The following is a 22,390-nucleotide window of genomic DNA, read 5'->3' on the forward strand; positions in this document are numbered from 1 at the left end:
GAAATCAAATATGACCTGGTGAAAGAAAATACCATCTTCTGACAGATACACCTGACGCAGTTGGAAAGAGATAGTCATGAGGTGTCTGTTCTGTCTGCAAGAATCATAGAATCATAGAATAGCTAGGGTTGGTAGCCAAAGTCTGTGGATGAAAATTGCTGTCATAGAGAGGATGTTGGATGTTCTCATCAGGCATCCAGCTTGAAGTTTGAATGTGGTTTGATGCTGTGTCACAGACTTGTTTGGTGGTTTAGAGAAAGTTGCCCAGAACCTTGTCTGTGTGTTCCATGGCAGCAGTCTGACCTTTCTCATTTTTGCAGTTTTTCTTGTGCAGTTTCTCTGCAACTGTGAAAGCATTTGGAGGTGTGTACCTCTTCATGTCTTCTGTCCATGTTCATGAACGTTGTTTTTGAAGAAGCGGTACTGTATACCAGAGGTTCATCCTATGGCAGTGCAACTAAGCTGCAGCTCTACTTATAAATAAATTGAAAAGGTGGAGTAACTCTTGGCTTCAGAAAACGTTTCCTAATCCTTGGCACAGATGCTCTGTAAATGAGAAAGAAAATAATGTCATGTTAGTGGTTTTTTTGAGCTGGAAGACATGACAAAAGCTTTCCCTATTTAATGACAACTAGTAACGGAGGGGGGGGGGGTGCTGAGATTGATAATTTTAAATTAGATTGCTTAGGCTTTTTGAACCCCTAAGGAAACCACGTGCTGTGCTGCCTGGCCACTGTTCTGCCCCTGCGAGCTTCACTTCTGGCCCAGGGCCTCTGCTCTGCATGAAATGGAGCAGCCAGCTAGCAAGGGCTGAGGCTGAATCTGCTCTTGTTAATGACCCTACAGCTCCCCTCACCAGGGAGTGCTTTTCTGCCAGCCCCAGAGCCTTGGCCTTCAGGCTCAACTCTCCAAACTCGCCAGTAGTTCTGCTTTGAGAAACAGACTTTACCATTTTTCAAGGTAACTGTGATGCTTTCCAGTTCCCAGTGCTTCCTGCAGCAACAGCAGAGTTGGGTGATGGAGAGAAATACTAGGTTATTCACATGATTTACAGTTGCACCCAGAACATCTGCCAGACACAGCTGTGCCATGTGATGCTGTGCTAAGAAACCTCCATTCCCACTTGGAGAGCCCAGCCATGCTCAAAGTGGATGTAAGTAACATGCAAAGGTATGTCTTGCGTGGTTTTGTTGAAAAGTGTATCGTGCATCTCCTGATGTATTGCTTCCTGTTGGTTTTCATTTTCTTTCATTTATTTCTCTTTATTTATTTTTCATCCTGATCTTTTCCTGGACCAATACCTGCGTCCTGGTAGCAGGAATGAGCCTATTGATTTTTTTTTTTTTTTTTTTTATTGCATACAGTGGTTTAGTTCAAAATTTGAATCAGCATTTTAACACTTTGTTAGTTCTAGTAGTGCTCCGGAAGGTGCTAGGCTGCCATGTGGTGAATTCAACTCAGTATCTTTTAATTTCACATGTGAAATTAATCTCATGAAGCTAAACCAAAACAGATTAGGAATGCTTTGGAGCAGAGACTGCATCACCACCCCCAGCTGGAACTGTCCTTGTTACTGGTTTACAGGGTTGTACTCCATGAAGCTCCCATTCTCTGTGGAGCTATTAATGAGCTGTGAATCCTGTGTTCTGGCATGACCATGGCACACCCTCCCCAGTGGTGGCAGGGAACACTGGGCTCAGCCTTGCCCATTGTTCAGTCACAGCTGCCATGTTTTGGCTAGCGTGGGAGGGCTTCTACTTCTGAGGCCAAAAAGATGTTATCAAGTGTTGAGTAAGTTAATTTTCTTTCTGAATTTTGTTTGTATGACACTAGATGGGTGTCAGAAAGATGACACTGCTCATTTCACAGTGCAATTGGATTCTGCTGTTACTGCTGTAACCAAATTGGTTTTCTTTTCATTTTCTTCAGAGAAAACATTTAACTCCAGACTTATAAAAGAACCACAAATAAAACACACCAGTGAAGAAGTTGTGGAAAAGGACCTGAATAAACTGGATTGCTCAGAAACTTGTTTTGTCTGTCATTAGTCGTATGTTACTAACTCCTGTGTGATCCAGCCATCACTCATGTTTGACAGAGCTTGCTTTCTGTAGTATTCTCCACCCCAAAACTCTGCTGTATTGCATTTAGCTACAAAAGCAGCTTCATACCTGCAGTTCCTGTTGGCTGTTTCTGGATGGTTTTATATGGGTTGGTTTGAGAGGGTGCCTGCCAGCTGTCAGGACACAGGCACAGCTAGTTCTCTCTGCTTGTCCTCAAGTAGTAATGCAAGCCAGCACACTCACTGACCTTTTCCAGATGTTTTTTCATCAGCCTCCGGTATCTGGGTTGATGGAGTTTGCTTTCCATACCTTTTTAGCCCTTTCCAGCCTGGAGCAGGTAAGCCCACTGCAATATTGCAAGGGGTTATGCCATGGTATGGGCACGGGGAGCTCCCAAACCGTGTATTTTCTCATTCTCCCTTCGCTTCCCTGCTAGCGTGCTTGATGGTTCCAGGCTTGGTGTAATGCACATAAGCTGCTGAGCCAACCAGAGCTGGCAATGTTTTATTGTACTCTTAACCCCACGTAGAGCTCTCTGGTCCCTGGATCTGGAGGAAAGGAACTGGTGTTTCCTGCTTTGTTCAGAATCTCATCAAGACCAGCCTGGGAGGAGCCATTGCTTTCAGCCCCATGCAGCTTTCAGCACAGACTACCCTGCACTTCAGATGCCATGTACTGAAGAGCAGTGTTTTCAGGCAGGGCCGCAACAGCACCCTGGTTGCAGACTGGGTTGTGGATCCTTTTGGGTCCCAGTTCTGCATTGGTGTGAAGTAACATATATACATCATAATATTGGCTGTGTCCTCCAGAAGATTTGCGTTGGAAATTGTGCAAGAAGGATGGGGATATTTTAGGTTATTTTTACAGGTTCTTGTACATGTGATAGAGCCTGGAAAGTGTGTGAAACTTTAGTAATACTATTACTAATGACTATGGTGCAATTCTGCCTTGAAATAGGACAAACTGCATTCTCCAAAACTTAAAAAGGGCTACTGAAAGCCACGAGTTTGGCACCCCAGGTGCAGTATTTAAGGTAGGTCTCAGTAAATGAAGGGGAGAATGGACCAGCGTCAGGAATCATCTGCTGGCCCATGGGCAAATACAGGCTCAGGAAATCCTGCCTTTAAGCTAGTGCTGCTGCTGTGCCAGCAAAGTGATAGCTGGACCAGGGAGGGTTATTTGTGCCTCTGGCAAGGAGCTTGGACACAGGCAGCAAGCAGGTTTCAGGTAGCTCTGAGCTGAAGCCTGTATGTGCTGTGTGGCACATCCAGCCTCTACCTGGATAGCGGAGTATTTTATTTTCAGCTTTGCAGAGATGTGGGTGCACAACCCACTGACCTGGCCTTGGGCAACTGCACAGCTGTGGTGAACCCGCTCCCCAGCAATGCAAGGGAAGAATGCCTAAAAGGAATGCAGCTGGAAATTGTGGCGTTTTTACTTGCTTCGGAACTGCTTTGGGGTCCCTTCCCCCACTTAATGCTGCCTTACAGTTGCGTGCCTGGAATACTTGCTGTATATCTGCCTAGCGCTTGATTGACACATATACAAGATAATAAATTTAGTTACAATCCCCTGTGTTCAGATTGACCAGTTATGACCCAAGCACACCAGGAAAGACTTCAGAGATAACATTTGTAAGGCGATGCTCTCTGGACTCAGAGAGAAAGTGTTTTTCCAATTAGTTTCTGTCTAAGGGCTGGCTGTGATGCTTATCCAATTGGCAAACCTCGGTTCAGATTTCAGCTTTAAAATATAATTGGCAGCTCAGCAAATTCATAAAATTGATCCCCATTCACACTTATTTTTGGCTTGCGTTAAGAATGTGCCAACCTGGAACTCTAAACTTAACCCGGAGTGACTTTCCCAGGCTCGCTGCCCTGAAAGGGAAGCCTGGCACCAGCACCTGGGCCCCAGCCAAGATAAATCCTGAGCCACTGATGTCAGGGCAGCTGAGGCTTCAACTGTAGGTGAGGGGAGAACAAAAAGGCAGAGTAAAGGGTGGGTTTTGTAAAATGCCCCTTTCTGAAACTCCTTCTTCAAGTGATCTTGAGTGTGGCGCACACTGCTCCAATCTGACACGGTGCTGCAGTTTCCAAGACCATCTGAGCTGCCATGCACACTTTTAAGGCTGCTTAAACGTGAAACTTGTGCTAAAGTTCAGATGCAGTGTAAACGCTCAAGAGCGCAGTGCGTTTCAGGTAAATGCTCAAGAGCGCAGTGCGTGCAGCAGTGGCTAGAAGAAAGCGGTAGAATTGGTTCAGATCAGATTGATCGCAGTGTGATCAAGCCTCTCCTGTGGGTACATTAGTTTCTGTCAGCCTGCAGGAGCCTTTCTGTCCAGGAGGCCCAAGCAAAGCTGCCTTCATGCCGAGCTGAAACCATCACGCAGCCCTCCAGCATGGGCTGTCCTGTACATTCTGCTTGGTACATGGATGAAGTGTGCCTGCTCGTGGGGTTTATGCGAGTGGATGGAACCGGCTGGTGAAAGCTCTGGAGCAGCGAGTCCTGCAACCAGTGCTACCACATTGACACCTGGTGGTGGACTTGGCCCTCGTGTTTTTTTAAATGCATTATTATTGTACGTCTTACAGATGGCGATTACTAGACGTTTCCTAGAGGCATTCCGCTTGGCTGCCTATACTTTTTCTGTCAATAACTCCAAGTAAGCTCCCTCGGACAAATACAAACATTGGAACATCAAAGAGCAAAGTGCAGAGGCTGACTTAAATCTGTTCCTCCCAAATACCATCACCACTTGCAAATCAGTATCATAAAAAATGAACAGAACCATTGGAGAGTAATTTTCTACTTTTCTACTCTTCTAGAACTTAGGTTCTCTGCCCTTTTTCCATAATGTTATTTTGACTTCAGCATATACTGAGACTTTTTTTTCCCTCTTCTGCAAGACTTAAATATGACCCACGTAACCTGAGAAAGATGCTCTAAAGGTTTAGAGATCTTCCATCTGCTTCTCGAAGTGAAGCCCGGGCTCCAAATCCACTGCATGTCATGTATTACATTATGAGCAAAAGGATATTCAGATGCTGAAGTCCTTCCCTGAGAATGTTTCCCTGCTGGAAATAACATTTTTACAAGCTTCTGCATTCCCATCAGTCTCTTCCTAACAGGACCTCCTGTGGGGAGAACTCGGTATTTCTCATTCCGATGATAGTTTTGAGTAACATTTGTAATTGTCTGCCAATGGCTGTGTATTTTTTGGCAATAAGAAATCATAGTCAAGTTTGCTTCCCTGCTTAAATTTTCTTTAGCACTGCTTTTGGAGCAACGATGGGATGGGTTGCAGCCTTTGCCAGGCTATCATGGCATTTACACTTTTGGTTTCCCTGGAGCTGCAGAATGTGATTTTAGTTACGAAGGGCATTTTACCGTTTCAAGCAGTAAGAGCCACCATGTTCCTCTGCACTTCTCCTGCTGCTCCCTTATCAAGTTCTGATCTCTCTGCATCTCTTCTGCTGACAGTGCAAGGAGAACATTATTCCTGTAGTAAAATTAAATCTAATTGGGAAACCAAATTACCAGATGGTGATCTTGTCTTTGTGTTTGTCGTTGTAGTTCACTCAGTTACTGCGGCTTGTTATTTAGCAGGTTTCACTGGTGTTTGGAGTCTCTGCAAATATTAAATCATGGATATTAAGTTCACAAGCTGAGAGCCAGAGGAGAGCTGGACTCAGCTTTGCTCGGTGTTTCAAGAGTGCAGATGGATGGCATCCATCTTTGTCAGTCTAACTTTGCACAGCAGTAAGCTTCCAAAGTTTATTATACCATGTGTAACATACAGCATACTTGCTTCTGCCAGGTCTATGTTTCTTTAATCTTATTTAGTGCCTTTTTGGTCTTCTATGAGAAAATGTATTTCCACTCATTTGTCTGGTTTTTATGCCATCCATGTTTTGCTGCCTGCTTCTAGTTTATGGTCTTGTTTTGCCATTCGGTGTTCGAATGCCTATTTGTCTCCTGTATGAAGCCAGTAGTGTAAGTAACTGCCTCAAATGTACAGTCCTGGGGATGGTAGGTGAAGGATGCTCATTGCTTTTGCAGTAGGATTTAAGGTAGTTCAGAGCATGTGTTGGCTGAGTTTCTGCTAGCATCCCATTTGATCCTTGGCGAGTGGAAAAAGCTGTATGAAGTCAGCTTTGGTAAGAAGGCTTCTTTAATGTGCCATGGAAGAACAGCCCAAGGATACCAGATCTCTGCCAGGCTGAAGGTATCTCCCTTGTGGTTTTAAAAACAACAAAAACCAAAACTTTTTTTCTTTTTTTAAAAGAAGTAAACCAAGAAACTATAAGAAATTTTACAAAAGGAACTCCTAAAAACCTCTTCAGCTTGAGAGCAGGGAAGGGAGAGACAGGATCCTCGCTGGGCTTGAGTGGGAGCAGTGCATGGCACAGCAAGACTGGGGGGGGGGGGGAAATGTGTAGAAATTAGGGAGGCTGAGGAAACCGTGTGACACAAAGGAATGGTGAAGGAGGAGGAGCTGGTTATGGTGAGCAATTCTGATGCCAGCACTCATTGGCAGAGGCACATCATCCAATTTCCTTTCCCCATTCAAAGGCCTGCCAGCCCTGCATACATTGTCCTTTCTGGCTTGCTGCCTTGCATGTGCTGTCCTCACAGATTGCTGTGTTCACAGCTTTGCTTCATTTGTATGTCTATTTTGACTGCATTTGCCAAGTCTACTACATCTTACTCAAGAGTTCCTCTGAGCCTGCTGCAAGACTTCAAGGCAGTGATTCCAACTTGGGACAGAGAAGGAATATATTTGGCTGAAATGTTGTAAAAATCCCTTCACTATAGACTGTGAATTGCACTGCTTCCTTAATAATGCTAATGACAAGTGGTGCTGTAATATTAAACTATTCTTGTCTAAAAGTTCAAAGCATCCCAGTCCCGATAGCCCCTAGGAAGTAAATACTACAGAAGTCTTGCATGTGTAGAATCATTGGATGGTTTGGGTTGAAAAGGACCTTAAGATCATCAAGTTCCAACCCCCCTGCCATGGGCAGGGGCACCTCACACTAGATCATGTTGCCCAAGGCTCTGTCCAACCTGGCCTTGAGCACTGCCAGGGATGGAGCATTCATGACTTCCTTGGGCAGCCTGTGCCAGTTCCTCACCACTCGGCACAAACATACCCTGATGCAGAGAAGCAAAAGAATTGTTGTGGCAGAGTGGATGAGTTGAATGACCTGTGTTCAACAAGCAGTCTGTCTGTTAAAGGCTTTCACCAGAGGCTTTGGGGTTTGAGGTGGTCTGTCATACTTGGTGAAGGACAGGACTTGCTGGGTTCTTAACTAGCAAGCCAACATTTTTAAGGAGGAGAGAAGCCATGAAACCTGTCTTGTTCTCCTCAGTTGTTTGTGATTAGTTTGAATGTTTGCTTATAAATTGTGTCAACTCTTGTAGGAAGTGAGTTAAAATATTAGCAAAACTTCTAAGAATAATTGGCAAACACTCTTTGATACAGAACACGTTTATTATCTGCTTCATAGACAGTCTTATTATTAATAATCGTCATGGTATCTAAGCTCACAAATTAGTGGACTTGTCATGAGTGTTCTGCGAGAGGAAGATTTCTGCATTTAAGAGGATGTGGGAAGGAGGTATATTGGGCTGCCTGGACTGCATGGGGAGCAGAGGACCACCCTCTTCCCCTTCTTATGCTGAGGAGCTGTTGCAGGGGTGACTTCTACCCAAGGGTTTTCAGCGACATATTTGTCTCTAGCTTCCCCAGCCCCTCACAGAGCAGGGTGTCTGTTCCGTCCAAGCTTCTTGGGAAAGGGTGAGAGAAGGGAAGAGGATTCTTTATTTATGACTTTTTTTTTAATTATTATTATTTTCAAATGAACTTGGCAACTCTGTAGCTCTCCCTTAGGAAAGCTGTCTCCTGGAGGATTGCTCTCACTGCTTCCAGCTGCTTATAAAAGTCTTGACAACCAAAAAGTAGAGAACATCAAGGGCTGTCCAAGCCTGTTGGGATTTATGGATTCATTTTCAACTTGGCAGCGAGAGCTGGACTCAAACGCATCTCAGCAGAGACACCAAATAGCAACAGCCTCCCACCCCGTCTGAACACCCTGGCAAGAACTGCCTCCTCCTCCTTCCCATTAGTAGCCCCTTCCCCTACCCCAGGAGCTGACGCAGCCAAAAAGATCCTCCTGTCTTGGAAAGAGTAAGAGGCGCTGCAGCAGGAATTCTGAGCCCCAGATACTTGTGCTGTGGTGAAATAATGGAACAGTCAGCGCTTTCCATGGGCTCTTGGCCAGCAGCAGAGCTCCTCTCAAGCAGGCAGTGACACAGCACCACTGCTGAGCTGCCCTTCGGACAAAAGCTCCGTGAGAAACAACCCTCTGGTGAGCAGAAGAGCCAAGAGAAATTAAGTTCTACTTAGTGCCAAAGTCTGATTTGTTTTCTCAGCCACTTTCTCAGCAGAATGCACGTTCTGTGTGTTTTGCTGAAAGAGTCCCCAGTAAATAAGACAGAAATGAAAGAAAAATAAGTTATAAAGCATCAAGAGAGAATTTTGACCAACCACCAAATTCCTGTGCATCCTCAAAGGAAAAGCAGAAAAGCTGATGCACGTCTCCAGCAAGCCGAGGGCACTATATAAAGGCAGAATGCCAATTTTCCTATAGATTTTAAATGCCTTTTGCACTGAAATATGTAACATTATTCCAGACGTGAAAACAAATGTTGACAAGTACAGTTATATCCTGCTCTGTTGCTACATGTGTATTTTCTGAGTGCTGTCATTTTGGATTTGCTGTGTTCAAGTATGTGGAAGATCTTTTTCCACTCTGCATCACACTTGCTCTGTGATTGTACATATGTGTACAGCAGCATATATGTGTATAGCAGTAGTTGGGAAAGCTCTGGTACAGGTTGGTAGGCAAGCCAATGAGCCTGGCCTTGCATAGGTACAGTACAGGCACTTAACCCCATGAGATGGTTGCTTCAGTGTGTGAAGTGTGTTGCGTGGCATATTTCAGCACAACTAATAATGCCTGTAGAACTCAAGAATTTTTCAAAGCATTTCACAGGACATTTATTCCATAGTTTTGTTTTATAATGTCATTTCTAATCTTCATGTAATATGAGGTGGATAAACTTACAAGCTATTCTGGAAGCTATTCACTTGGAAGATGGATGAAATCTTTTCACATATTCCACAGCTTAGCCAAGGACTGGGATAGGGAAATTATCTCTTGTTCTGCCTCTTCCTCTCTTTCTTGAATTAATTCCTCTCGTACTGATGTTGCCCCCTCTAATTCTGGCATTGCGTCTTCTTCATCTTCCTTCACTACGTGAGTTGCTTTTCATTTCCATTTCTTTTGTATATAGGAGCAAATGACAGGCATGGACTGGTCCTTTGGTTCAGCTGCAGTGGCTGCTGCAGGGGTTGGAGTGTCTGCAGTGTCTGTTATCAGAGTTGGAGTAGCTGCTATGCTGATTGGTGGGGACAGAGTAGCCACGTTGTCTGTTGCTTTGCCATCAGATCCAGACACGTCTTTTTCTGATAGTGTTGAGCAGGGCTCTCCATTGTAGTCCAGGCCAGCGCTCATTGCAGTTATTTGTACCTCTCTGGTAGTGCCAGGATGACCACATACTTTTTCCACGTTTTACTAGCTTTTCTGGATCTTGTACAGGGGGGAAGTTCCAAAGCACTGGTGGGGCCCATTGGCCGAGGTACTTGCCCATGCCACTCCACACACCCTGCCACTCGTGACTGTCCTGTCTCAGGGAAGTTCTCTTGGTGGTATTCTTAGGTCATTGTTTAACCTGAACCATATTCAACAGAACAGGGGCTCCCAGCAAAAGGAGCAGGCTGGTTTCAAGGATACTCAAAGGATACTCAGAATCTTTAAAATTCTCAAAGAGCCTGGTGGGGGAGCAGAGGCTGTGAGGGAATGTCTCCTCCATAGGGGAGAAAGAGAGAAGTGTAATTGTTAATAATTCCCATTACATGATTCAAAGTGTAGGGGTGATGGCACAATTGCTCGCCACCTGCCGACTGATAACCAGCCTGATGCGAGCAGCAGTCTGGGCCTTCTGGGTATCTCCTTCCAGTTTATATACTGGGCATGACATGCTGTGGTATGGAATATCCCTTTGGCTAGTTTGGGTCAGGTGTCCTGTCTCTGCTTCCTCCTGGCTTCTTGTGCCCCTTCTCACTGGCAGAGCATGAGACTGAAAAGTCCTTGATCAGAGTAAGCATTACTTAACAAACCAATGTTTTTAGTTGTTGCTGTCAACGTCGTTCTCAGGCTAAAGTCAAACACACAGCCCTGCACCAGCTACTAAGAACAAGAAAAATGACTGCTACTGCTGAGCCCAGGACAGACAGTTATCTATATTGTGACAGTAACTAGTGGATAATTCATTACATGTGGAAAAAACTGTTCTGCTCTGTGAAGACAGATCATACCCCCAGCCCCATGGTTAGGATTTCTTGGAGCCAACCATGTGGCCATAGATGATCAAACTGATACAATGTGCTTATTTCCTGAACATTCTTTAAACAACACTAACCAAGAAAAGCTTCTGGTGCTTTCCAGAAGGAAACGGGTCGAACTGTCACCACTTCCAAATCATGCATCATGTGATGATGTCACTAAAGGTCACTTCTTTGAAAACAAAAGAATTCAGTGGTGTCAGTGAGGGCCACGTTTGACTCTTGCTTGAGATCAACAAATACCTGACAGAAACAGCACCGGGTCAGAGCATTTGTGAATCCCACCTGAATGCTGGAACTGGTGAAGCATCAGTGCTGAGAGTAATGGAAAAATAAAATACAAAGGAAAAAAGACAATGTTACTTGGAACAAAGAGTTGTAGGTGACCACTTTATGATGTGTTAAAGCGTTTCTAAAACATGTCATACTGACATACTTGAACTTTGGTATAATGCTAACGCCATTCAGCTTCAACCTTAATCTTTGAATTATAACCTGAAGAGTTCAGTGGAATAATGCAGAGATTAGCAGTTTTACAATTTACTGAGGATCAAACATGCCCCAGCAGAGCACAGTTTAAATGTTTGCAATCATAAATCAGCTGTACAGTTGCATTATGGGACCATGTTCGGTAATTAAGGGTTAAGTCAATAACAGGATTTTTTCAATACAACAGAGACACTTCAAAGCTCTCCCCCCCCCCCAGTCTCTTTGGCATCATCTGTGCCTCCTTTTTTAATTAACAACCCCAAGCTCTCGGTCCACATCAGGACTTATACTGGAGATGACTTCCCTGATTTGACTTCTATCATATGCGATCCCTGAGAAAGGTACCTGCAGCTTCTCTGCTGTGCCTTCATGCCTCCGCTAGAGACTCTGTGTGTTCACTGCTTTGGTTTATAAACGCGAGATGTGCCTTTGAAAGCTCACTGATACAGCCAGTGATACGGATTGAAAGGCTCCTTCTAGCAGGGAGCACAGCCCTGTGTCCGGGGAAATGGGCCAAATTATTTTTTGCCTATAGCTGAGCAAGTAGGCATGGGAGGTCAGTGCAGAGCCCTTCACATGGAGCATGGCTCTTTTACAATAGCTGAGCAATAGGCTTAGGGTTTTTAAAACATGTCTATTCTTTCAAGGCATCAACAAAGATCTCTGCCATCCTGAACCCAGTCACTACTGAGGTTCAAATGCTGACAGGGAGGGGAATGAAGCTCCCACTGTGGTGAATGGCAGCCTGTGTCTTGACTTGGTGCCCCATGTGACATAGCTGGTTGATGCTTAGACCTGTGCTCCCAGAGCAGCTACGGTGTTTGCCATAAAGCCCTTTCATAACACTTGGTTAAGCCTCAGAGTAGCACATTATTTCCCCGGGACTTGTGATTGTCAGGAAAGGTTTGATCTGGAGGCTTCACAAACTTCTGTGTCTTTGAATCAATAAAGTCAGTATAGCAATATCCTCAATATTGGGGTACAAAGCCATGACATGGTTTACATCACTGTAAGGGAAAAGGGAGCACAGCTCCCTGTGTGTGTTTGGTTGCTGGGCAGAGGGTGGCCTTACAGCTGGAGTGGGCCAGTGGTCACTGTAAGAGGTATCGGGGTATGCATAGGTTTTCTGGTAGAAGCCCAGGCCATTTCTGGAGTCTAACATGAAGGGCTGCTGTGGGGGCCGGCTGCGGAAGCGATGCTCCTGCTGCTGCAGGTGATGCTCACTGTAAGAGTGAGGCAGGTCAGCAGGAAGAGCTGAAGACTGTGGCAAAATGTGGTGCTGAGCACCATCAGGGGCATAGCGGCTCCTCTGACTGATCCTGTGGGTGCTGCAGCCCTCCTGCGGCCAGCTGTGGTCTGGGCACATCCCACTCAACACCGGAGGGAGCACCGTTTGCTGGAAAGGGCATCCCGGTAAGCTGGTGTGGTCCAAGCTATGGGAGTGATGAAGCGTGTATGGGTTGTCCCTGAGGTTGCTGAACTGGTGAGGGCTGTCCATCACTCCTCTGTCCTGATGTGTATGTATGGACCAGCTGTAGCCATAGGTGTCATCACCAATGGATAGTGCTGACATCTTCTCTAGGAGTGGATGGTCTTGCCATGGCTCCGGCTGCAGCAAGCGCTGGTCCAGACACAAGTCAGAGCCAGAGCTGCTGCCCCAGCCACTGGAAAGCTGCTCAGGACATCTCCCTTGGGACCATCCTGAATAACAGGAAGCTCCTGTGCAGCCACTACCTTCTCGCAGGGTTTCTGTACAGGCACCACAGGGCACAGACTCTCCTCCAGTCCTATATGGCTCTTCCTCTTTGCCCATGCTTAACGGGACATTTATTTTAGCCCTGAGCTCATCAGCAACTGTGAGCTGAGCTTGGTGCAGTCTCTCTGGGTGGTAAAATTTGCATTTATTGCCATAGGTGCACTTTTTACCTGAAAGAATAAAAATATCAGAACAGGAGGTTGTCACTAGCTCCCATATCAGTTGATATACTCATCGCTTCTTCCCAGCACTACGTATTTGCAGGGGTATGGGGAGCACAAACAGCAGAAGGGAAGTAGCTGTTTTCCGGTTCAGAACTTCTGACCCCAGATTTACATACTGCTGTCCAAAATAGCAAGGGGAAGCAAGAGTGAAAGCAAGTTTCTGCTATTTTGGAAGTGTCTGAAATTCATTTATGCTCCTGTTGCTGCTCTCAGTGGGCTGGGAGACCTGCTGCTACAAAGGGCTGCTTTAAAAAAGGACATGTATAGGGATTTACCTCTGAAAAACCTGTGCATTACTGGAAAGCTGTTGGAAGGGGAAAGGGGAAAGTGTTTGGATGGCCTTTCCCCAGTGCCATGACACAAGTCCACTCTGCAAAGTGAAACCTGCGTGCAGGCTGGGGCATCAGCACAGCTGCAGCGCCTGGTTTGGGTGCTGTGTGCAGGCAAGGATGGGAGCCAGAGCTGCTGCCTTTGCTGGGGCTGAAACCACTTCAGCAGGAGAGGGAAAAAAAGCATCACACGTTTGTGCAGCCCTGACCCAGTCCCTACCACAAGAAGCAGGACAGCACATGATAATGGTGGGGGACCTTAGCCGAAGGAAAGCACTGCTGGGAAGCAAATGGCAAGAGGAAGAGGGGTTTACAGCATGAGGAGAAACCCACCATAGGGGCAAGGCTGCCATTTTGGTTCAGGAAGCACTGGCTTTTTGCTGAGGAAGTTATTAAGTGTAGGTCCATGCCGGCCTAACGGGTCATCAGGAGGCATAAACCTGAAAAAGGAAAAAGCCACAGGAGTAACAGAAACACCTTTTTAGCTTTAGGAGCTAAAGTGCCGCCACAGCTCAAGCTTAGGGTAGAAAATCCTCGTGATCCTTTTGTGGCCTGGCTTTCAGGAGCCAGGCTCTGTTCCTATGCACAGCCGTCATGCCTGACAAGACATCAGTTCTTCACCTTCATGTAGCTGTTGGTTTTCCCTCATAACACAAAAGAACTGGAAAGGCACAGCAGCTTGGTGTGGCTCTGGCCAGCCAGAAGCCCTGGCTGTGGCAGCATCCTTCTTCTCTGAAGCAGCAGCAGCAAACTCCTCTGTGGTCCCAGCGCCTCAGTCCTCACCATCAGCTCCTTTCCACAGCAAACTCACTTTTCTCTTACTAAATACTTGTAGGAGAATGAGGATTAAAAAGCCAGAAGTTAATCCAGAGCTACAGCTGGTCACTTGTGATAAACTAGCCCAGCCTTTTTCAAAGGTTCAGTAAAGGCTTCCCACTACAAGGCCTGCAAAATGCTCAGATGAAACTGTTAATAATTCTTCTATGCCAGTACATGAATGTGGTGCTTCAGGAAGAAAACTAGTTGTTTTCTCTAGACTTGTTTGCAAATGAATCTGCAGTGCACCCACTCATGGAAAACCCCTTTGTTGGATGAAGGGAGTCACTGGCAGGAGGGAAAGGAGGCACTCAGGGAATTTGGTTATCCACAGAAGGGGACTGAAACCTCCAACTTCAGGCTGTGGTTTTAGAGGGGTTCTCAAAGCTGTGCAGGGTCTTGCTGAAACTACTCAAAGGGGCTTCACAGTAACAGCTAGTCTTTCTGAGGGAAGAGTTCTGAAAAGGTCTGGCAATCACTATGAAATAGGAAGGAAAATATCATATAAATATTTGTAACCCATTAGTAACTAGGGAAGAAGCCTGGTGGTAGCTGGAGATGATAGACTGGAGCTTTGAGAGATACAGTATGCTGGTGTTCAGTGGCTACATTTCTGTGAACAGCGTTACAGGGAAACTGAAACCCAGTGCCAAGCACTGCCATCCAGTTCTGGTGGCAGGAAAGCCAATTCTCCATCCTGACCCATAGAGAATGCCACAGTGTAAGATGGCTTCTCTGCTCACACTCATCCATGCACAATGGATGCCTCTGAGCGTACTTCCCCAGCCAAACTGGTGGCTAATGAACACCTGTGCTACTAGAACACTCAGACAAGGTCACTACATACAGACTGAGGAGCACACAGCTCAGCTTTGCAGGCAGCGTGCATGTGCCTTAATGAAAACCTTCCACAGTGGGGGTGGTAAAGGCCAGAGAGACCAGCTTCTCACTTCTCTTCTTCTAGAAAGTTATGATTACAAAGGCATAGGAAAAGGTGCTCTTCTGCCTTTAAGGGAATTAGAAATACTGCCAGATAGCCAGCTTCCTTTCACAGGTTTCATTCTGTTTCTTACAGGAAATAGAAATTGAAAGATACCAAGTCTTAGTTTAACACCCCAGTTGGATTAGACAGAAGAAAAGCTGGTCACTAATGCTGCCATTTGAATATAGAAGTTCACTGAAGGATGACATGGGGGGTTTAAGACCAGAGCTGAGGGAGGAGGAACTAAAGAAATGAGATATGTTATGGTAAATTCCTTGAGAAAAAGTCTTGTGTATTCTGCCGGTGGTGGGAGGTGCAGTGGTGTTGGAGCTGGCTTGGCCCATGATGTTTAAATTCAAGAGTGTTTGACAACAGCTGTCCCTTACCTGTTACTGACAAATGAGTACATGAGTAGTCGCTGCTCAATAAACCATTTCCACTCAGGGTTTTCATTCTGGAGATCCCGGTAATTGTCATTGGAAACAATGACTCCATCTTTCTCATAAGCAACTTTCACTATATAGCGATCATCATAGCAAACTACCCTCTTGCCTTTCACTTTCCGGGATGGGGTGTACACGAGGATCGATTGCTTCTCGAGCTCTTCAAGGATGTGCTGATCTGGTGGGATGGTTAGCAGAAACAAAGGGGATTAAAAATTAGCAAGAGAAACTAATTAACTAACAGTGACCGGCTCTCAAAGACATGCTAGAAACCTGCAGGAATCTAAAGAAGTTTGGGCAGTGTAGGCAACTGACAGTGATGTGACTCTCAGATGCATTGATACCTGGTGACTATTTGACAACTTGAAAATTAGGGGGTTTTACAAAACAGCCTACTTCTAAAATGTGAGACACTCTCTTTTTTTGATGTCTATCTGTAAAGGATGGCTTGAATTCTACACCGGGGGCATTCTGAACCACTGTAGCATCCTATTTACCCTGCTAGATAGCTCATAATCAGTCCAAATATGAGCTTTACTTAGAGGTAAAATGTGCCCGATAAAATGAACAAATAAAAAAATAAACTTATTCTTCTGCTATTTTTCCTCTATGCCGAAAGGTGGATCTCCAGCCACCTCATCTGAAGGCACCAAACTGCTGGCACAAAGCTGGCAAATTTTTTTCCATACAAACTGAATTTCACCACCCTCCACAGCCTTCAGCTGATGCATTTCTTTTTCCTGGAAGAGGAACCTGTGCAGCTTCTCCATCAGATAATAGTAATGCAATAGTGAATGCTTTGGCTACTGCCACCTTTGGATAATGTGTGCAACCATATCATTGTCTCCTGGCTGGCCTTAAAAGCTCTGCAGACTCATTGCAAGCTGACAGACTCCTTTAACTCAGCTGGCAGCAATTTGTGCTTGTAAAGCAAAAGGTTCAAAGCCGTATAACAAAGCCTTGTAAGCAGATTTATCTGCTAGCCAAGAGTGTGAGGCAATAATGACTAATTTAAGTGACAAAATCCTGATACACAACTTGCACTTCACTTATCTCTACGGGACAGAACTGTACTGTTCACACCCCCTGTCTCCAAACTGCACCTACTGGTTGCCAAATGATGCCCAGGACGGGGACCTACCTGCAATGGGACTCTCTTGGCGAGGGGGCTCCTTCCTCCAGAGTGGGACGAAAACCTTGATGTATGTGTGCCCCCTCTCTCGAAACCAATCCACTGCCAGCTGGATCCCCCAGCAGGAGAACACCTCTTTGTTTCCGTGACTATAATAAAAACCATTTTTTAGTAGGAAAAGGATGGTGAGGCAAAAGTTGCAAGAAGCTGAGTTCTCTTTAACTGAGCCACTAACGAACAGGCAAAACAAACAGCTTTTGAGTCATTCACCGGTTTCCAAGAAAACAACCTGGCAGGGTGTCCTGGATGGACAGAGCCAAACACTTCCTCCAGCAGAACAAAATACTTGTTATCTGAAAAAGTGGATGCTTAAAAACAGAGGTATCCTATCCCCCGTATCTATGACCTGCAGCTACCCAAGCCTGTTGCCCATGCCTGCTTCTTCCGTCTGTATTTGGATGGACTTGGGGCCTAGAGTACCAGCAAGATATTGGGCTGTGTCAGACCCTTCACGTGCCTTGTCTAGTAATGGTTTGAGGAGCGAGAGGTTCTTCCAGCACAAGCAGAAACCATGAGGATCTCTTATGAAACAAAACATGGGTATTTTCTTCTGTCGTAACAGTGACATCAGGGATTTTAATGTCTGAAGAGGCTGCAATTGTGATCACAGGCCATTCAGCTGCTAACTTCATCTGGAAACAGGAGTCGAACTATGGGGAAAGCAAAGCTATAAAAGGCAGGATGGGAAATGCAGAAACTCTAACCCAGGACTCCAAAAAAGGGGCAAGACCTCAGTGGAGATAGCCACAGGCACCTTGGGCACATGTTTATCTTGCCCTAGTTGGTGGATTTTGTCTTCATTGCACAGAGAGGTAGGAAAGTCCTGGGACAGGTGCTGCAGAGGATGCAGGCAAGGTGGCTTCTGGAGAATCATCAGTATCTAGAGCAAGACACAGAAAACCTCAATAAAAACAATTAGGGGCGGTATCCTTCCTAAGTTCCCTCACCTTGAAAGTCCTTATTGCTTGTAATTTGCTACAGAGCAGTGCACTTGTAGGGGTGCATTTATTAACCATTTCTGCACAAAGAAACAAAACCAGACTCTTCACAAAGTCCTAAAATGGATAATAGTAATGCAACAGTGATTGCATTAAATGCGCTCCCAGTATCTACACAAACCTCGTCCTTGTACTTTGAGCTTGCTGGATAGTATTAGCACAGTCTCACTCAGGACTTGTAAATGACTCACTGGGTTACTACACCTACCTGCAGCGATGGACCAGTCAAGGTCGATGCCACAGTCCTAAATGCCTCTCCCACTGTCCCCCAGGAATTCATCTTTAGGTTCTGCCTACGTCAATCTCAAAACCAAAGCTCCATTTTACACTAAGGAAAGTTTCAGTGCTCAGTGCTAAGATGGTGACCACAAATGAAAAACAATACAGTTTGGAGGAAGAACCTGGGGCAGGGTTATGAATAGATACCCAGGCAATAGGAAGTCTTAATAAACTCTCACCAATAATGAACTGTCTGAAGTGCTCAACACATCTAACATCCATTCTGGAACAGCTGTTGTGTTTGGTTTTAAAGAATAGGATCTGCCCAGGATATGTGTAAAGTCACCTGGAGAGGTGAACTGGAAATTCTGGTGACTTTTTCAGATAACTGCCATTAAAAGGAAGTCTAGGTACATCTTCAGTGTCATTACTCAAACAAAATCCAGCAACAGCCTGCTTCAACATTGACTACTCATATGTATAACCCTGTCAGCTTTAGGAAGGGAAATCTAGATATGCCCCCAGTGCAGAAGGTAAAGAGCTCAATCACAAGCGATTTGCCCAAAATGCCAAGCACAACAAGCAAGAAGAGGCACCTGGAACTGTTTCTCAGTGTTATCAGTTAATCCAGTTGCTGCTACATTGCTACAGCCAAACCTGGGGAGTGTATATCTAAAATAGTATGTACGGGGATGGTGCATGGAAGGGTCAACACAACTGAACAGCAACGTCTGCTGTGCAATAGAGCAGGGGCTTCAAAATCTTACATTCTCCCTGTGTCATGAGTCTGTGCTGCTTGACACAGACTAGCTCCTGTCAGTCACCTTTCCCATACACACCCACAGTCCATGGACCATAACTGATCTGGTGTAACTCACTCCCGTCTCTCTCCCTCCTGCCAGCAACAGGGTACATTGCACTCAGGTCACAGACCAGCAGGGCCCATCTTTCAGAAGCTGAAGCAGCAATTTGGTTTCACTGTGACTCCAGCGATTAACCCATAATTAGCACACAGTGACTCCTTTTTAAATTGTGCAATTCCGACCCTTCGGAGAGATATTTAGTCAAAACAACTCCCTTTGAAACTGCAAATGGCACCATTTCCATATGGTTATGACACAGCATCCAACACAGCTTTGCTGAAGAGAGAGAGACCAAGGCAGGACTCCTCTGGCCCAGGAAGAAAACACCGTGCGTATCACTAAGCTTGCTAAACCATCCTGCCTGCTTCCCATGGACAGGCAGGAGATAAGTAAGCTTCTCATTACATCTGAGGGAAACACAGAGTGTACTGAGATGCTTGACTAGTGAGACTGGCTGAAGGCAAGGTTATTTTCCATTCAGTTTCTATGGATAGGCTGATCGGTGATCAGAGACCACCAACTCACTCACTTGTTTAATTACCCTGGTAAGGCAGAAATGCAAATGCCTGAGATATTTTCCTCCACACAGGTAACTGCCTCTCCAAGCTTCAACTGTTTGACAGCTTCATCCCTAAACTGATGCTTCTCCTTCACTTCTATTGCTGGTGTTGATGATGATGATGTTTTCCCAGCAAGGAAACCTAAAATCCCTTTTCCCTGACTTCTGCAAATGTCCCTTCTCTGTCTGACAGAGGCAAGCCAGAAACATTAAAGAGAGGAGACCAAAAGCACTCACCAATCCTATCCCATTATCCAAAGAAAATGCCATTCAGCATCACTTTGAAAGGCATTCAGGAGAGAAAAGCAGCTCTTTCCAGGCTGCATTGGTTCAATTCTCCATCTTCAAAGTAGTCTCTAACTTTATCAAGACAGAGTTTGGGGATGTCTGAGAACTGCTGCAAAACCTTTGCCTTTCTGAAACTCAAAAGTACTTCACATTCTTCTAATTCCTTTTAGGTGAAAGATGAAGAATTCAGAGCAGAACACCAGCCTTCAATCATCTAGCAGGCAGCCTTCTCTCAGACTCACATTTTAGAAATCATTATACAAAAAGATTTCAATGTTACATGCCAGAAGCATGGGTGGCTTCTTGAAAAAGTATTCAGGTGGGCATGTGGTCTGGGACAGCAATACAACATGCTAGCTCAAGCCATCTGTAATGATGCTTGTCTGAAATAACCTCTGTCCAGCAAGCTCCTGTGCACAGGCTGGCACAGCAGGGTGGTCTCAGAGCTTTCCCAGAGTATTCCAAGATCAAAACATGCCCTGTTTCGTTAGCTACCGAACTATGCTGGGCCTCCTGCTCAGTGGCAAGGGCACATCTTCTTTTCCCATGGAAACAATGCTGTTCTCTCCTTTGTTCACCTCTAAAAAAGCCCCAGCAAATCTGTGAGGACAAGGCTGTGTCCAGAGAATGGAGCACATGGCCGGTCAGGGGTACTATTGCCCTTAACACTATGAGAAGGTGGGTGCTCAGCTCAGGCACTTCTTTTGCAGAGAGACAAGGACACCATAAGGAGGGTCTAGGGTGAAAATGCAAATGGGGCAGGAGATCATAAGAGATGTCTACCAAGCTCCTGGCCCAGCCAAACTGAGCGATTCTGCTCTGTTCCATACTTCTCATCCATGAGCTGCACTGAGCGAGGAACCGCTCAGTTTTGGGTGGGATTTCTCCCTATATCCAGAAGATGGCATAATTTGCTTAGTCTCCAGTTGCTCTCGATGTGCTGCCTACCTTTGCCCTCTAACCAGAAGGGATGTGGTCTCGCCTCATGCCAAAGCTAACCCTCCCCTGCCCGGTCCCAACCTGCAGGGACGGGCTTGGCCTTGCTGAGTGGACAGGGAAGTTAACAGGGAAAAACTGAGATAGCCAGTGCGTCCTGGACTCCCAACTGTCACAGCCTCTGGCCCTTGATATTATGCACATAAACAGAGGGAAACCCATTGCTGTCTTTGGATTTCCTATCCGCATGGATGTGCCAGGCTCTCCACCAGTAAGAGTGCTTTCAGGATCAGAACACTCCTTAGGAAATGTAATTGGCCAGGATGAGATGCTGTGAAACATGAACAGAATTAATAAAGGAGGAAACAAGACTATTCAGTACACATCAACTATCAATTCCCTGATATTTCTATAAAAGTGAAGTCAAACCAAAACCCAACAAAAAATATACAATCCAGGAACATTGCTGAGGTTTACTTGCAAGTCAAAACAGTACAACCGTGATGTTGTTAGGAACCACAGTAACCCATCTTTATTTTCCCTCTCCTTCTTAGGTTACTTAGGCTGTTCTAGCTGTTGACCAGTTTTCCCTGGAAACACCTCCACATATGGGTTTAGAAGTCCTAGGTACCCGTTTGAAAAGACAGAGAAACATGAATTCCTTTTAGGTGAACAAAAAGGGAGAGAGAGCTGCTGAATCGTACAGCAATAAACAGTAGTGGTTAGCTAGCTGTTGTCTTATGAAAGGTCAAAGTGCAGAGTGAGCCAGTGATTGCATCTGGCCTGTGTATTTATGGGCAGAGAGACAGCAGGTCCCTAGAAGCTGTGCCTCAGCCAAAGAACAGGAATAAGCGGTTGTTCATACGTTATACGTCAAATACATCAGTGCGCGTCTCACCTGAAGAAAGCATACTTCAAGCCATCACCCTTAAAATTCAGAACTTCACAGGAATAGAATCATAGAATCAGCTAGGTTGGAAAAGACCTGTAAGAGGGATCCCTTTTAGGAAACACAGCTTACCTCATTGCAACATTGCTGCCGTCAATCACAATGGGTCTCAAGTAATCAGAAGAATCACTTTCACCTTCTCTGAGCCACTTTGACCCTGGTGCAGTGCTGGATGATCCCCGGGCAACAAGTTTTAGTGCAGAAGGCTGAGCTTGGCTCTCCAGAGCTTGAGGTCTGCTCCCCATCCGAATCAGCTCTTTCAGCACATCATCCACCAGGGCCTCTTGGCCCAGGTTCTCCAGCACTTTGCAGATGTCCTGCTTACCATAGCCCAGCTTGCAGAAGAAATCCAGCTTGCTCTGGTGAGCTTCCACCCTTGCTGCAGAAACTTCTCCAGAGTGCGGTGGTACTGGTTTGCTAGGAAGCGAACTGGCCAGTGCCATCTTAGCAAGTTCCTTTAAACCCACTGCTCCTGTCTTCCCAGCCTTGTCCAACAGGCATCAGCTTTAAGGAGGGAGAGATCACAAACAACAAAACACAGGTTTTAAGGAAGAACTTTCAGTTGCCTGCCCAGTGTACAGCAAAGAGACTATCTCATCTCTGAAGAGACTCTCCAGTCTTCTCTCAGCATTAAAGCATCCTTCTGGTCCATGCTTGTTTATAAAGCACTGGAGTGTCCCATGCAACGCTTGTCACGTTCCAGGAGTTATGTCAGACAGGTGTCATCCTACTGCATGAGCTATGCAAGCCTGTCTGTACACAAACACACTGTATGCGTAGATGTGTTCTTCAGACTTATCTCACAGGAAGTGAT

At 45.6% G+C, this 22,390-nt stretch overlaps 1 protein-coding gene across 1 annotated transcript; it reads right to left on the reverse strand.

Annotated features, from left to right (window-relative positions):
- Positions 1-11,235: 11,235 nt before the first annotated feature.
- ZC3H12D (zinc finger CCCH-type containing 12D) lies at positions 11,236-22,076 on the reverse strand (the record flags this gene model as incomplete). The annotated part of the gene is made up of 5 exons (XM_057405194.1): positions 11,236-12,948; positions 13,665-13,771; positions 15,516-15,750; positions 16,714-16,853; positions 21,649-22,076. Coding segments are annotated over 5 exons (1,917 nt in total), but the record flags the coding sequence as incomplete, so codon positions are not given.
- Between the last annotated feature and the right edge of the window lie 314 nt (positions 22,077-22,390).

The sequence above is a fragment of the Pezoporus wallicus genome, unplaced genomic scaffold (genome assembly GCF_028554395.1).
Source record: "Pezoporus wallicus isolate ANWC-B61680 ecotype Strahan unplaced genomic scaffold, APGP_CSIRO_Pwel_v1 contig_3817, whole genome shotgun sequence".
Taxonomy (NCBI): domain Eukaryota; kingdom Metazoa; phylum Chordata; class Aves; order Psittaciformes; family Psittacidae; genus Pezoporus; species Pezoporus wallicus.